The following is a 15,709-nucleotide window of genomic DNA, read 5'->3' as shown; positions in this document are numbered from 1 at the left end:
TGCTGACACCCCCTAGAAACATGTGTACAAAATTGATGACCCCTACCTCCTGAGAACAAAATGGGTGACCCCCCTTAAAATCATCAACCCCAACCCCAACCCCCCACCGGCCATAAATTATGAACGGTCCCTTATTACGAAAGATTACGAAAACAAGATAACTGCAGTTGTATTGGGTTAGATTCAATGCATAGTTTGCAGGGTCATCTTGACCTAGTTCAGAGTCAGTCGTCGAGGCATGAAAGAGTTGCTTCCCCTTGTTAAAACCGAAACAAGGAAGACAAGAAAGGAGCGCAGGTAAATATGTACAGGTCCTCAAAACTAGATTTACTCATCAAATCTGTGTATATATTTTATGTACACGCTACATGGAAACTGGGGTGACTTTACCAACACTTTATAATGCACATGTTAAAATGTATATAGAGACGACCGATTTAGCTCCCAGAACGTGAGAAAACATTTGAGCCCCTGTAATGTTTTCTGCCAAACGATTAATTATTCGTGTTTGCTGTCCATTATCCATCTGTTCCACTGTTTGGCAGTCGTACACACTGTTCTGATATGTCACAGGAATGGGGAGTTCCTATGTAAGGGGGAATGAAAACTTTCACATGTAATATGAAGACCGCATTTCTCGGATCAAATGAATCTTGACTTATCTCCCTTTGACTAACCATTCTTGCTTGGATTGACAGTGTACTGGGTTAAGTCTCACTGTTAAACGTAGATTTGGACAATGACATGTTGATCCAGAAGTTGCTCTGTCCGGGTCAAAAGAAATCCCCGTAGGTGTACCGTAAAATAATTTTTAAACGATATTTCGAGAACCTCAGAATAAGTCACATATTATTGTAAAAAGTGTTGCCGTGTCTCATCGTGTGTCTTTAGACGTTAGTGAGTATGGTTTTACGCAGTCATTACGTGTATTGAGTTAAGTCTCACTGTTAAACGTAGCTTTGGCCAATGACACGCCGCTTTTAGCAATGCTCCAGCGATATCACTGTGGGGGACACCTGAAATGGGCTTCACACATTGTACCCATGTGGGGAATCGAACCCGAGTCTTCGGCGTGACGAGCAAACGCTTTACCACTAGGCTACCCCACCGCCCCAGTGTCTTTAGGAACATCCTTACACTGGGAAATGCACACGTGCTTGTGTGTCATCTTTTATTACTTCAGTACTCAGGAGAACACAGACATATAGCACTTACGTATATGATGCCAATAAAGTCGTTCGGTCGTGTTAAATACCCCAAAATAAAACCGAAATTAACCGAGAAGAAAAACGTCGCTTTGAAGTGTAGTTTTGTTATTAAGTTTCCACTGCTGGGTAATAAACTAACGTTACATGCATGTACAGTTTGCAGTTTGGTGTGTACAGTACATGTACAGTATGCACTGAATTCTGAATCTCTGGACTCTTTTAAATCAAATCTCAAAACCTACCTCTTTGCTAAATATTATCCTCAATAGCTTTTATTGTTTATGTATTATGCACCTATTCATTGTAGTTTTCTTGCTTTGTATATATAATGTATTTATTTTAAGGTACTTATGTAGCGCCAAGAGCATGCTTCTGAGCGTGGATATGTGCGCGTTATAAATATACACTATTATTATTATTTATTATTATAATTCTAAACAGAGAATAGAATAGACATACAAGCAGAAAGATATACTCATCTCATGATCTTTAATGATCTTTTTATGATTTAAATCTTCCAATAACAGTCATCATTTTATATCACGACCTCATGGGTGACATTATTCAACACTGGCAACGAACGTTATATTATTTTAATATGGGAGTAGCATGTATATATACATAGCATACCATCCACGTTCACTATATACAATAGCATTTGGTGTATGTGTACCAAGACCGTCTACAAGCATACAGACACACATCTTTTGATATCTAAAATCTTGCACAAACGCTAGGCCTCTACCTCCACCCCATATAGTATGACTGATTATAGTTCCACATTAACTCCTTTAACAGAGGATAGAGAATGTATTGCTGAAATTGATTTATCGATTATTTCCCCAGAACGTTTGTACTTTTGAATATTCCAAACCCTTGTACAGTGTGGTTTTTGCTTTAATGGATACTTGTGATGCATGGATATTCCGAGACAAGTTACATGCATAATATAACTTGATGCAGTTTATGAAATGTCACCTTCTTTAAAACCATTTTTGTTTGTGAAAACAACATTTCTATGTACGATTAACAGTTAGTTTCAATTGACCATAGTAACACTCCATATGGCCTATTTGCTTTTCTAACCAAAAATAGTACTCGATACGATATCATCAGCAAATAGATAACAAATAGTACTTTGACGAAGTTGGGATTTAATTGCACTTATTTTATTTTCACAGTTATCGTGTGTAGTTATGCAAATTACCCAATGAAGAATGAAAATAGAAAGAGGCATAGTTTACCGCCTTGTCTAACACCAAGGTCAATATTGAATGTTTAAGTCAATTCTCCCTTGCTTCATACACAAGCTTTATATTTGCACGTATGTAGTTCATGATAATTTTATAACAGATACCAGGGGCGGTGGGGTATGCTAGTGGTTAAAGCGTTCGCTCGTCACGCCGAAGACCCGGGTTCAATGTGTGAAGCCCATTTCTGGTGTCCCCCGCCGTGATATCGCTGGAATATTGCTAAAAGCGGCGTTAAACTAAACTCACTTACCCACTCACTGTAACAGATACAATGTTCACATATAAAATACATAGCTCAATGAGCAGTAGTTAATCCAAACATGATTGATGTGATTAGACTTCTCTTCGACAGGACGATTTGGAATGTATATGTGTCACCAAGATGGGCGGTGCTGTAGCCTAGTGGTTAAAGCGTTCGCTCGTCACGCCGAAGGCCCGGGTTCGATTCCCCACAAGGGGATAATGTGTGAAGCCCATTTCTGGTGTCCCCCGCCGTGATATTGCTGGAATATTGCTAAAAGCGGCGTAAACCCAAACCCACTCACTCACTCGCTCACATAATATTTATGTCACATGGCTTATGCAAGTACTCTTGACTCCAGCAGGTGAATGGTGGATGTAAGTCAGACCTTGGTAAGCAGTGGTACCCTAACGGCATTTAATACAAAAGATCAACCATTGTTTTCTATTTAGGCTTAATGATGGAAGTCCTTTATAAAGACACACCACTCCGTTATCAACCTTTGAAACTTGGCGATTGTCCACATGGAGTGCCGATGGTCAAAAACCCCGTTTCGGAGGTAAGAGTATTAACACGAGACACGGTTTAAACCAATTTGTATTTAAGCTAGTATTTTGTTGTGTAGGAAACACGGTGTCTCCTTTCAATTTCTTCGGAAATGTTTGTTTTTTTCTAAACTGTCAAGTAACACCTAATGTTCCCTTGGCCACGTCATGTCGTTGCCATTTTTGACAAAAACGTCGTTCAGTTTCTGTCCATCTAACCCGTGGTGATCTGGCTTAGAATTGATCTTCAGTAACCCATGCTTGTCGTAAGTGGTTACTAACGGGATCGGGTGGTGAGGCTCCCTGACTTGGTTGACACGCCATCGTATCCCAGTTGCGTAGATCGATGTTCATGTTGTTGATCACTGGATTGTCAGGTCCAGACTCGATGATTTAAAGACTTCATTGTTTGTTTGTATTTACCCAATTACAGGCTGCAGCTGAATACTCTGTTGGCCCAAATGAAAGTACCATGTACACTATTGTCACCATAGTTCATCGGATTTAGTTACCACAGTTCATCGATCTTGCCGATCTCAGTCACTAGTTACTCGATCTAGGCTGTACGGGTCAATTTAGATGCTCTTCCGGTCTGTCTTTCTCTCTTTCGTTACCCTGTCGAGCTGGCACCCTGTCGAGCATTACCCGATCTAGTCAGTCGTTGTCACCATAGTTACCCGATCTAGTATGTCGTTGTCACCATAGTTACCTGATCTAGGATATATTGGTCATTATAGTTACCAGATGTAGTCCCTCTTGGCTGTAAATGTTTCCCGATCTTGTCCGACTTGGAACCCGGGACCCGGGTTAAGTTTAACACCCATCACCCCTTGGTTTGTCAGAAAGGGATTTATTTAGATCATGTTTCAGACTCTTATCTTAAGTCTTTCCTCGACGCCTTAGTTTTGAGATTTGGGACATTGATCAGTGGCCCTTCAGTGGCTTAAGTCGTCCAAACTCGACTATTCACACACCACCATTTCAAAACTGGCAGACTGGAATAATAGACTCAGCCATGTCACAAATATCAATATAAAACGTGAAGAACAGAGTACCAGAAACATATTCTGATTCGAACCCCCCAAGGGGAAAGCGGTTAGAACACAAGAATGAAAAATGTTAATCTGACAAAAGGTAATATTCATTGTCATGAAAACATGCAAAATCAGTTTTGCCTTACAGTGACGGAGGCGTTGACTGTTGATGAAATTTGTTTCAGGATTTTGCTGAGAGTCCACATCTATATTGTGTCTACCAACGAGAAGCTGGAAGAGACCTCAGCAGTCACTCACGGGATCTGGAGGCTTCGGTGAAGGTATCGGTCTTTTGGGGGCTCGCAGAGGCCTCAGGGTCTTACAGTCAACACGACACTTCGAACAGAAGCAAAAACTCTCTCACTGTGAGAAGCATTTGCAGGATACAGAAAGGTACTCTTTCACTACAGCCTCCCACAGCGTTGAACGAAAATCGTTGCAAGAAGGATATCTGCCGAAAAGCAACATACTATGTCAATGCTATTTGTATTGGAGGTGAAGCCTCTCTTACTGTCCAAATGGATACAGAGCAGGATTCAAGCAGTGCTTCATCCGAAACAGAAGGTGAGGTATCTGTGTTCGGTGCATCCTGCAGCAAGGCTATTCGGTCGTACGCCAGTTCCTATTCCGGTAACTGCACTCTATATGCCGAATACTATTCGCCGTTTAATAAGGAACCATTGGTGTTGAAACGTAAATTCACCTCAATGTCAGACATTGAGGATTGCGTTCAGAAGGTTGAGAAGATGGAACAAGAGCTGGGGAAGTTTGCTGAGAAGGTTCGCAAATCGGACATCACGGATCTTCACTACAAGTATGTGTTTGCGTCATCAGCATCTCCATCGTCTGGGTTAAACATGATCGACTCGAGGATGAAGGTGGGGATCATGTTGAAGGAGCTGGAGGGAGTCCTGGAGGAAGTCGGCCATGAACCAGGTCCACGGACAGACGAGTTGCGGAGGTTCAAGTCTAATGTGAATGCCATGGTGGAACGTCTTAAAACCATAATGTATTCACTTGATGTTGATATGGAGAAGGTGAATAGTCTGTATGGAAAACATGCACCGAACTATTACAGGAGGGAGCTGAAACGGCTGACGTCCGGCTGAAGTCGACCGGTCCATCTCAGCGCTACTTACATACATAGACTCACGATAGTTGGTCTTACATATTTCAGCATAGACTTACTGTAGTAGTACTTCTACACTTACCATAGACGTAATGAAGTCGCCCTTACATACTTCAGCATAGACTTACTGCAGTCGTGCGTACATACTTCAGCATAGACTTACTGCAGTCGCGCGTACATACTTCAGCATAGACTGACTGTAGTCGTGCTAACAGTAACATGCCTAACCTAGACGTAATGAAGTCGCCCTTACATACTTCAGCATAGACTTACTGCAGTCGCCCTTACATACTTCAGCATAGACTTACTGCAGTCGCCCTTACATACTTCAGCATAGACTTACTGCAGTCGCGCGTACATACTTCAGCATAGACTGACTGTAGTCGTGCTGACATGCCTAACCTAGACGTACTGAAGTCGTACTTACATACTTCAGCACAGACTTACGGTTGTCACACTTACATACTTCAGCACAGACTTACGGTTGTCACACTTACATACTTCAGCATAGACTTGCTGTTGTCGCACTTACAAACTATCGACCATTTTACGAAAGTTGCATAGACTTACTATAGTCTCCCCATGATGAACCTACCCTAAACACTCAATTGCTAAGACATGACGAAAAGACTGTTCACTCTCTCACACAGTGTTGGGATACCAACTGGTCTTTATGCATTTATGACTATTTGAGCCGTGTGTGGCACAGAAACATGAGAGGTAGAAAAATCAATCATCTGCCGACCCATACTTTCTGTGCTTGCCGTAGTGCTTCCGGAGATACGTCACTGACTGCGCCACACAGTCACGTCCGTTGCTGCTGATAATCGGAAACGGCAACATTGATCTATTATGAGAGGGGAGACAACTCTACAAGGACTACCCGGTGTGATGGCGTGAAGCCATTTGAAATGATTTTACTGGCGCTTTAATCAGATGATATATAACTGACATTTATTAAAAACTTTGTAATGGTTGGCTTGGGGTATGATCCTGGGACACCGTGCATGAGATATCGAGGCAGAAACATTTGTGGTGCTCACTGTTACAGTCGTGTTTCCATGTTCATGTGTGTGAAGCGGTTCCCCATGTTTTCATCTTGGCTGGAAGGTGTTAGAATGTTAACATGTACATATACAGACTTAAGTATTACCCACATATAAAGACTAACTATTAGCATTCTCCTATATGTCATATTCCGATTTTATAACACTCTCATTTTCTTGGACAGTTAGGTTTACTGATGTTACATCGGGTACCAGACTTTGTGACGAGTTCCTAACATTAATATTTTAATTCAAGGTTGTGTTTCGGTCATTTGCTGGATTGAATCCACACTTTATTGCTAAATATCACGTGGCATCCTTCTTCCACGTGCAGTATGTTTGATAGGGACATGACCTCTTAGCTATTGCCTTCTCTATTAACCTTACAGACATTATAACGGGATCCAGCTCAGGTGCTGTACCGTTACAGGTGACTTGTTGCGTGCGCAATTCGATTCGATCCGAGCGGTGGCGGTAGCCTAGTAGTTAAAGCGTTCGCTCGTCACGCTGAAGATCCAGGTTCGATTCAACACATGGGCACAGTGTGTGAAGCCCATTTCTGGTGTCCCCCACCGTGATATTGCTGGAATATTGTTTAAAGCGGCGTTAATCTATACTCACTCAAACGACAAAATGGTTCAATACGATTTTTCCATTACAGTCGAAGTAGTTCAAAATATTTCTTTATTGCTAAAGCGGCTGAAAACCACATCTAATCACTCACTCAAAGGCCGTAATGTCCACGTCGCCATTTAGTCAACTCAGACAATGTTCACATTATCATCTTGTTGTGAAACAGGTAATATACACACAAAAAATAAGTTCCAAATTTCAAGCATGTAGTAAGAGAGATATCAAAATACTATGAAACTACAAAATATAATGCGTATTCTACATGCAGCAACAGTGAGTTTTTTACCTTCTGGTCATCTTTCCACAATCTATTTACAGAAAATACTAGGTCAGAAAACACATAATAAATGTATTTAATTACTATTATTAGTATTGGAATCACTGAGATAAGATATACAAAACATATTCAAAGACGTCTATTCATTGTATGAAGGGGATTTGTGAGGGTGTATTGAATATACTTGATATATTGTATGTGAATATCTGTATGAATATACTTATGTGAATGCATTCTTCATGTACCATGTAAAATGTGGAAATAAAGATGATAAAAAAATATAAAAAATGTTCACATTATAGTTTTATAACTTTGAATATATGTGTTAGAAAGACACTTACATGTATGTGAAAATAGAACTTTGGAGGCTTGAGCAATAAACTACATGTTAGATGTTAAACTGATGCTAACCAATAGAAAATAAATCATTATTATTTCTTCCCTTGTTGAAAGTTATCTGTTCATCACTGTTTGTTGTCTGAGTGAAAAACCTAATATTCTCATGACATGTTTCCAAACTTGCTTCGGGGACAATTCATGGAAAATTTTGTAATCTGCCGCAATAAACTTTAATTGACGTAAAAAACTCTGGCGGTAAGTTCTGAAAATATAATGTTGATAGCTTACAACTTTTTCACGTAAGATCGTTTAACACCCCTTATGTACATGTATATAGACAAAGTATTCTTGAAATTTAGTGATAAAACTCGGTTCAAAGGGTGTTGTATATCTGTGTTAATACGTACATTTGTCACTTTCGTGGATTTTACTTCAAATTAATCATAATAAATATATTAATGTAGTTCTCTGAAAACATATACAGCTGTCTCCACGACGGTGGTTTTCACAGAAAAAGGCTTAAAATCCGATATCCGACAAGCTGTTTATGTTGGTTCCGCCCTTTGTTCATTGTTGTTTTATATTTTGAAAACACAGAGGGAAGGAAACGTTTCTAGGTTTGTGAATAACTGGATATATGAACCCATCTCAACAGACTGTGCTCTCTCATCCTTCTTGGGTCCCTCAGTGACATACAAATGTAGGCTTACACCAGTACATCAGTGTAACTATTGCAGAGGGAACATCTGTTAACTGCCAAGAGCCAGTTGAAGATGAGTGTCATGTTACAATAGACTGCCCACATATTCATTTCGTTAAAAAGGTCCGTCTTTGTCAACGTGTGTGTGAAAGTTGCTGCAGATTAATTTTTATGATGCCAGAAGTGATTTTTTATTTCAAGTCCAGACATGGGACATTTTAAATTGAAAATGTGTGACGTTATATTGGAGAAAGGAACGTTTTACTGTATTACAAGTACTTTTTTGTACTCAATCATTTTTATGTAATTATATGAGGATAAAACAGTGGATTGAAATGTCTTTCACTTATTATTAATACAGTATACATTTTATGGCTAAGATATGTTGCCTTAGCTTTTACACATATGATTTTAATACTGCTCTGTTGTGGAGGGCAGCCTACATCGGGGTTCGATAGAGCTAAATTCAGCGTAAATCCTTTTAAACTCCTTGTGTAGCCCAAGGGATTGTTGGAGTACGTTGTGGACATAAATAGTTCGATATAAAACAAAGGTATAAGACTCTCCGTACTCCCTATTTCTACACCCGTTATTACTGCCGAATCTGTCCACATTTTCTAGAAACACATGTTTTGGAGCCCCTTCCTACAGGTTTCTAGGTGAGGTGAGGTGAGGTGAAATTGGGTTTAACGTCGTGCTTGGGAATATTTCGCTCATATGACGACGTGCATGCGTGTGTATGTGTATGTGTGGCTGCTTGTACTAGCCCAGACTGAGGCTGGTTTTATAGTGCTAGCCCACTGAGATACCATGCCGCAGTGAAGCATGAATACCCCACTCAGACACATTATACTGACTCCGAGCCAACCAGTCCTTGTTGTACCCATTAATGCCGAGCGCCAGGCAGGGACCAACAAGTACCATATGTTAACGTCTTTTGGTATGACGCGGTCGGGGATCGAACCCGCGACCTTCCGCACTCCGGGCGGACGCTCTAACCACTACACCACGGAGGCGGTCACAGGTTTCTAGAAACACCTTTCTACACATTTCTGGGAACAGCTTTCTAAACTTCTGTGGAACTCTTTCTATACAGACATTTTACACATGTTTACACACGTTCCTCCAACATCATGATATCTATGCACATTTCGGCATCCCGCGTTAATCAAACAATTGTGTTTGTTTTCAATACCTACATACAAATACGTGACGAAAACTACATAACATGATGCACATAAATAATGGCATGATATACACATTATTTACTAATGAAAGTTGTGCGACTAATCCAAGAACATGTCTTTATTTAGTTGAGTTTTGTGATCAGTGTGTTCCACGACACTTACTGTACCATACGTTTAAAATTACACGGCAATAGATATACTTTTTTATTTCTTTATTTTTATTTTTTGTTTTATTTTTTTAAAAATAGTCGTCTCTATGAAAGCTGAAAAAGGCCATTTGAATAGACCGTGAAATTCATGATCTATTATTTTGGATATATGTAGCACATATATGTGTTTATGTTAATAAAATTGTGGAAAATGCAGACAATTAAGGAAATAATATTGAATACCAAGCCGGTGTACTCCACTGTTGAGTGTAAATGTTTTTCTTTATATAAGTAATTGTCTTGGTGTTTAGTTAGGAAATACTGAATTGTTGTATTTATCTGACGATTTACAATAATATTGATATCCCACTCAGGTGGAATAAACGTAACTTACCCGAATGAAATGTCGAAACTACTTTCAATCTCTCTCAATGACACAGTGCTTTTCATAGAAAGAACATTGGAAAAAATTATGTTTTTCAAACAACTTGTGATAACAAGGTTGACATGTTCACTCGTGACTGTGTATTTTAGTATAAACTTTATCGGGCGGCCACTCATGTGATACTCATGTTATTTGACAAGAAAACACAAATGTTTCATTAAGGACATGTGTAAATAGTCACACCTATTTCAAATACCTTTAAAATATATTTTTTAAATATATAAATGAAATGTATAGCTGGAACGTATTTGTAGAAAGCTGGGTTATACCCTGTGATGTGAACAAATAGGATTCCAGAATGTTATTAATACGAACCCACTTCAGATATGTAAATTATTTTTGAGATGCTGACGAGTGAGAGGATTTCAGGTTGTGCTGTTGTTGTTGTTGCTGTTGTTGGTGGTGGTGCTGTTGTTGTTGCTGTTGATGGTGGTGGTGGTGGTGGTGCTGTTGTTGTTGCTGTTGATGGTGGTGGTGCTGTTGTTGTTGTTGGTGGTGGTGCTGTTGTTGTTGCTGTTGATGGTGGTGGTGCTGTTGTTGTTGTTGTTGTTGGTGGTGGTGGTGCTGTTGTTGTTGCTGTTGTTGATGGTGGTGGTGGTGGTGGTGCTGTTGTTGTTGTTGCTGTTGATGGTGGTGGTGCTGTTGTTGTTGTTGCTGTTGTTGGTGGTGCTGTTGTTGTTGCTGTTGATGGTGGTGGTGGTGTTGTTGTTGTTGTTGTTGCTGTTGATGGTGGTGTGCTGTTGTTGGTGGTGGTGCTGTTGTTGTTGTTGTTGTTGTTGGTGGTGGTGGTGCTGTTGCTGTTGTTGTTGTTGTTGCTGTTGCTGGTGGTGGTGGTGCTGTAGTTGCTGTTGGTGGTGGGTGCTGTTGTTGTTGGTGGTGGTGCTGTTGGTGGTTGTGCTGTTGTTGTTGTTGCTGTTGGTGGTGGTGGTGCTGTTGGTGGTTGTGTTGTTGCTGTTGGTGGTGGTGGTGCTGTTGTTGCTGTTGGTTGTGGTGCTGTTGTTGTTGTTGTTGGTGGTGGTGGTGGTGCTGTTGGTGCTGGTGCTGTTGTTGTTGGCGCTGTTGTTGCTGTTGGTTCTGTTGGTGGTGGTGGTGGTGGTGGTGTTTAAGTGCGGCTTGGGCCAGAAATAGTTTCCATTGCGCCAAACACATCTATTGATGTTGAACTATCATACATATTACTGGATATACTCCACAAAAACACTAAAATATTAACATTTTATTATTTGTATAATTTCAAATATGTTGATGAAATGACAGGATTCCATGCTTATTGGATTAATACATCAAGCCACCAATTTTTGTTTTGGAAAAAAAAAGAAAAAACATACAAAAACATGATGATCGTTCAATAAAAAAGCAGAAAACCAAACAGAAAGAGAAATGTTAAAACGATTTAAAATCAATACATATATTTAGTTGAATGTTTCTACTTGACGCCATAATTATGCTCACATTGTCTCATATTTGCCTGAAGCAGTCACGTCCTCTAGTATAGCCCTTTGAACTGAACCGTGTAGGATGTTAGGGCCCAATCTTACAGCAAAGGAAAATGTATCGCCTTTCCCAAGCACTGTACTTTAAGGGGGGCTGTTGGGACGTGAGAGAAACAAGAGTTATCTCCCTTATACCGTCGTGTTTATATTGTCTGGGAAACTGGGAAACCAAATTGCAGCTATGAATGTGAATAAGAATAAATTTTCTAATCTGATGTTCGTGGGGTTTTCACTTCGTTATCCACGAATTATTTACGTAAGCTCATTTAGATATCTAAAGTGATGACGCTGTCCAGATATATTATTCTGTTTTATTCTCTTGTGCCTCCAGAGCCAAACCAAAGAAGCGAAAAGGTTTGTGGTCACAAATCACAGGATCGGTATGTGGACCCCATAATCCAGAAACCCCTCCTACAGGGCAATTACTGTTAACAGCAACTTCGCATATAGACTGACTTCTCCGTCTCATGTATTGACGTACAGTAATTATATTTTACCACAAGAGTATGATAAGTATTATAAATAATTAGATTTTCATGTCATTAACTAACATCTGAAACACATAATTAAAGTAACACTGCAAGAAAAAGCACAATTTGTGTCGTGTCAGCACCAGGATGTAGATACAGTGAGGGACTGTGTGAGCTGGTGTAGTCCAGAATTAGTGGAAATAAACCTCAAAGACTCCAAGCAAACCCAAACTATTTCCCCAACTAAAGTGCAATGCCAAGGTACGTATTATCTACATTGCTACGTTTATAAAGGAAATGCGTGTTTAATTGTATCATCATGAAGATGATTGTATTCCCCTAACCCATATATAAGTGAAAGAAATACAAATGACATACTAAATATCCATGGAAGTTACATTGCGAAATATATATAAATTAGATATTGAAGTATATATTCAAATGTATACATTTCGCTTTGAGTGTAAGTAGTTATTTTCGTAATGTTACCATTGTTTTACGATGGCGACGATGAAGTAACTAACAAGATGCTGGACTCACATTTACCTCATCATCAATTGAATTAAACACAGATTGAAATAAATACTTCACTATTTAAATTGTGCGGAAACTCAATCCTCTTTATGTAAATAGTTTATTTCTCGATGTTAACATTGTGTTACGACGACGAGAAGCAGGAACAAACAGTGCTAGACGAACAATTAATTCATCATCATTTGAGTTTAACATAGATTTAAATAAATACTTCACTACTTAATTGTGGGAAAACTACATACTCCCTGTCCTATCAACCAATGTTTTATTTCGTAGCAAGGTCTTCGGCCCAGGTACAAAGTTAACAAAAGAAATACATTTATGAGTTGCTAACAGTGAAACAAATGAATTGCGTAACTCAAGGCATCTTTTACATAACTTGAGATAGATAAGTTGGATTATCATTTGGAAGATTATAGATCATGACATCTTCATTAATGTACATATGTATAATTTCAAAGTATATAACACGTAATTCTTTATATACTGGACAGGTATAAAGCAAATGAAATTCATCCTCAGAATTTGATTAACATATTTTACAATAGCGATATTGACGGTGGAATACCAACACGTCTACAAATATTTTCATAAATGGGCAGCTCACCAGTTCTTAGTAAAGTAATCCTACGTCTTGCGTCTTTAGATTTTACATTTACAAGATAATTTTCTAAACAGAACACAGTTTTAATTTTAAAACATAAATGTAATGTTGAACATTCATACATTTCAGCCGTTATTGATTGAATGTGGCAAGTTTGTATCCTTGTTTCAAAATTGATTAGAAAAGCCTCCTTGAATCCAACACCTTGATTCTCCCAAACAAACCGAACCCATAAGTAAAGAAAATAGTTCTAACATGATACACCAACGTTTTACGTCCAGCTGTATCTAAATTATGCAACATAGATAGCTCTGTCCTAAATTACGAACAAGAGGTCCTGTCCAAATCTACTTGCCGATATACTTGTGTTCTATGCTAATAATCAGTGTCATTCGTTAATCCGGACAGTGTCAATAGAAAGCGTTCGGATTAAGGAGGTTACATTACACCACAAATGTGCATACATACATATTTATCACAAACCATCCAAACATGTGTTCTCCATGGACCCTGAAGATTTAGATTGCAAATATCAGTTTTAGAGTTATTCGTCATAAAGAAATGTTTTTGTATGAAATTTGAGAAACTGAATTTTTCATGTATCATACATTCCTCTGGTTGTACTATCTCTGCCTGGTACGTCTCTCTGTCTCGTACATCAAAGCTGATATTAACTCTCCTAAATACAACTACACAGAATTTGGCCACAAGTGTTCTTATGTCCACGGGCTATTTGGTTTTGTTTGCATTTGAATGTACAACTTTTTTTAAAATCCCTCAACTTCCTTTTATCATAGAAAAAGGAATCGTATCGTTTGAAACAGTAAAAACATGTTTTTAAAAGCGTTTCACATTGAATGACATCATGCAGACATTTTGATCTCTAGCTATTCGTATGCTGAGGCTATCACTTGATCTACGAGGTTCACACTGCAAGATGGTTGAATGCATTACGCTGGGCTTACGGGTGGTTGAGTACTGGTTGTTATTGTGACATACATTCACACTGAGGAATATTGTGTAGGTTTTCGAAAACAATGTATTTATTTTGCGAAGTCATTCCCCATGAATCACGATTTCGTATAAAAATTGATTTGGATGACCAGCGAAAATCGAGTATCGTGTTCTATGTAGAGACAGATACTAACACGATGGACTATTATGAAATTTAATTGAATTTTTTTTTATCCCTACTTCAGAAATATATTGAAATAATAAATAATAAGTTTGTAAATTGTGAATAATATTTATTTTACCTACGCTATCGGGGAAAAGAAGGCATACACTACGAAATTGAATGTAATATTGCGAGGCCAACGTTCCTGGGGAAGTCATACGCACGTCAATAGTTGAGAGATACTGATTAATTGTTGCATGCAATATCACTTGCAATACAGAACAATCGATGAACTATTTCTGTCATTTTAGCCACATAACATATGGGTAGATACTTTCTGTAAACAACAGTTTATATACTGCCACTTAGGCGCAGGTGTTTCGTTTCTTTGGAGTTCGAGGAGCACTTCAAAACAACGAGAGCGTCTTGATAGAAGGCTACAGACACTTACCCTTGAGGCTTAATCTCAAGATTTCTGGAGCGCTTATGATGGATTTGAGATGGGATTCGAAGAAATCCCCTCTGTACCAACTAAATCTAGACTATGAATACAGACTGACTTTCAGAAAGTGGTCAAATGTAACAAGTGTAATATTTGGGGTTTCACTTTCTCAGTAAGTCACACCCGGATTCGAACCTGCACTCTCACAATAGGGAAACAAATCGCAGCACATAAAGTCAGAGACTTTACCATAAAAGTAAAAGCCAGACATTTGATGTGCTCCTCTGACAAGTGTAACGTGGCACTACTCACATGACAATGAGTGACTGAGTTTAGTTTTACGCCGCAGTTAGCAATATTCTAGAAATATCACGGCGGGGGACACGAGAAATGGGCTTCACGCATTGTGCCTATGTGGAAAATCGAACCCGGGTCTTCGATTCGGCGTGACGAGTGAACGCTTTAACCACAAGTCTACCTCCCGCACCCTCATGACAATGAATACCTGTACATAATGCCGTTTAGAAATGTCATATTTGAGATTACACGTTCTTAACAAAGTATAGATTTTAGTGCTTTTTGGAAGCATATATAAAATAGTGTTACTCTTGTTAAAACTTTACTAAACCCCAGAAAGCGTGGTATGGCATTCCTGTTCAATGGGCGGTGGGGTAGCCTAGTGGCTAAAGCGTTCGCTCGTCACGCCGAAGACCCGGGTTCGATTCCTTACATGGGTACAATGTGTGAAGCCCATGTCTGGTGTCCCCCGCCGTGACATTGCTGGAATATTGTTTAAGGCGGCGTAAAACCACACTCACTCACTCCTGTTCAAACGGTTCGTGAAAGAAAAGGACAAATAAATG

General features: G+C 39.2%; 1 protein-coding gene across 1 annotated transcript; it reads left to right on the top strand.

Moving 5' to 3' along the window:
* Positions 1 to 257: 257 nt before the first annotated feature.
* On the top strand, positions 258 to 5,542 carry LOC124264533. Its single transcript, XM_046699277.1, has 3 exons — positions 258 to 297; positions 3,155 to 3,261; positions 4,467 to 5,542. Exons 2-3 carry the CDS (start codon positions 3,160 to 3,162, stop codon positions 5,388 to 5,390), a joined length of 1,026 nt encoding a protein of 341 aa, XP_046555233.1. The 5' UTR covers positions 258 to 297; positions 3,155 to 3,159; the 3' UTR covers positions 5,391 to 5,542.
* The last annotated feature ends 10,167 nt before the right edge of the window (positions 5,543 to 15,709 follow it).

Source organism: Haliotis rubra, unplaced genomic scaffold (genome assembly GCF_003918875.1).
Source record: "Haliotis rubra isolate DU_JTF1 unplaced genomic scaffold, ASM391887v1 Scf93, whole genome shotgun sequence".
Lineage (NCBI taxonomy): Eukaryota > Metazoa > Mollusca > Gastropoda > Lepetellida > Haliotidae > Haliotis > Haliotis rubra.
This window is presented reverse-complemented; position numbering and strand designations above follow the sequence as displayed.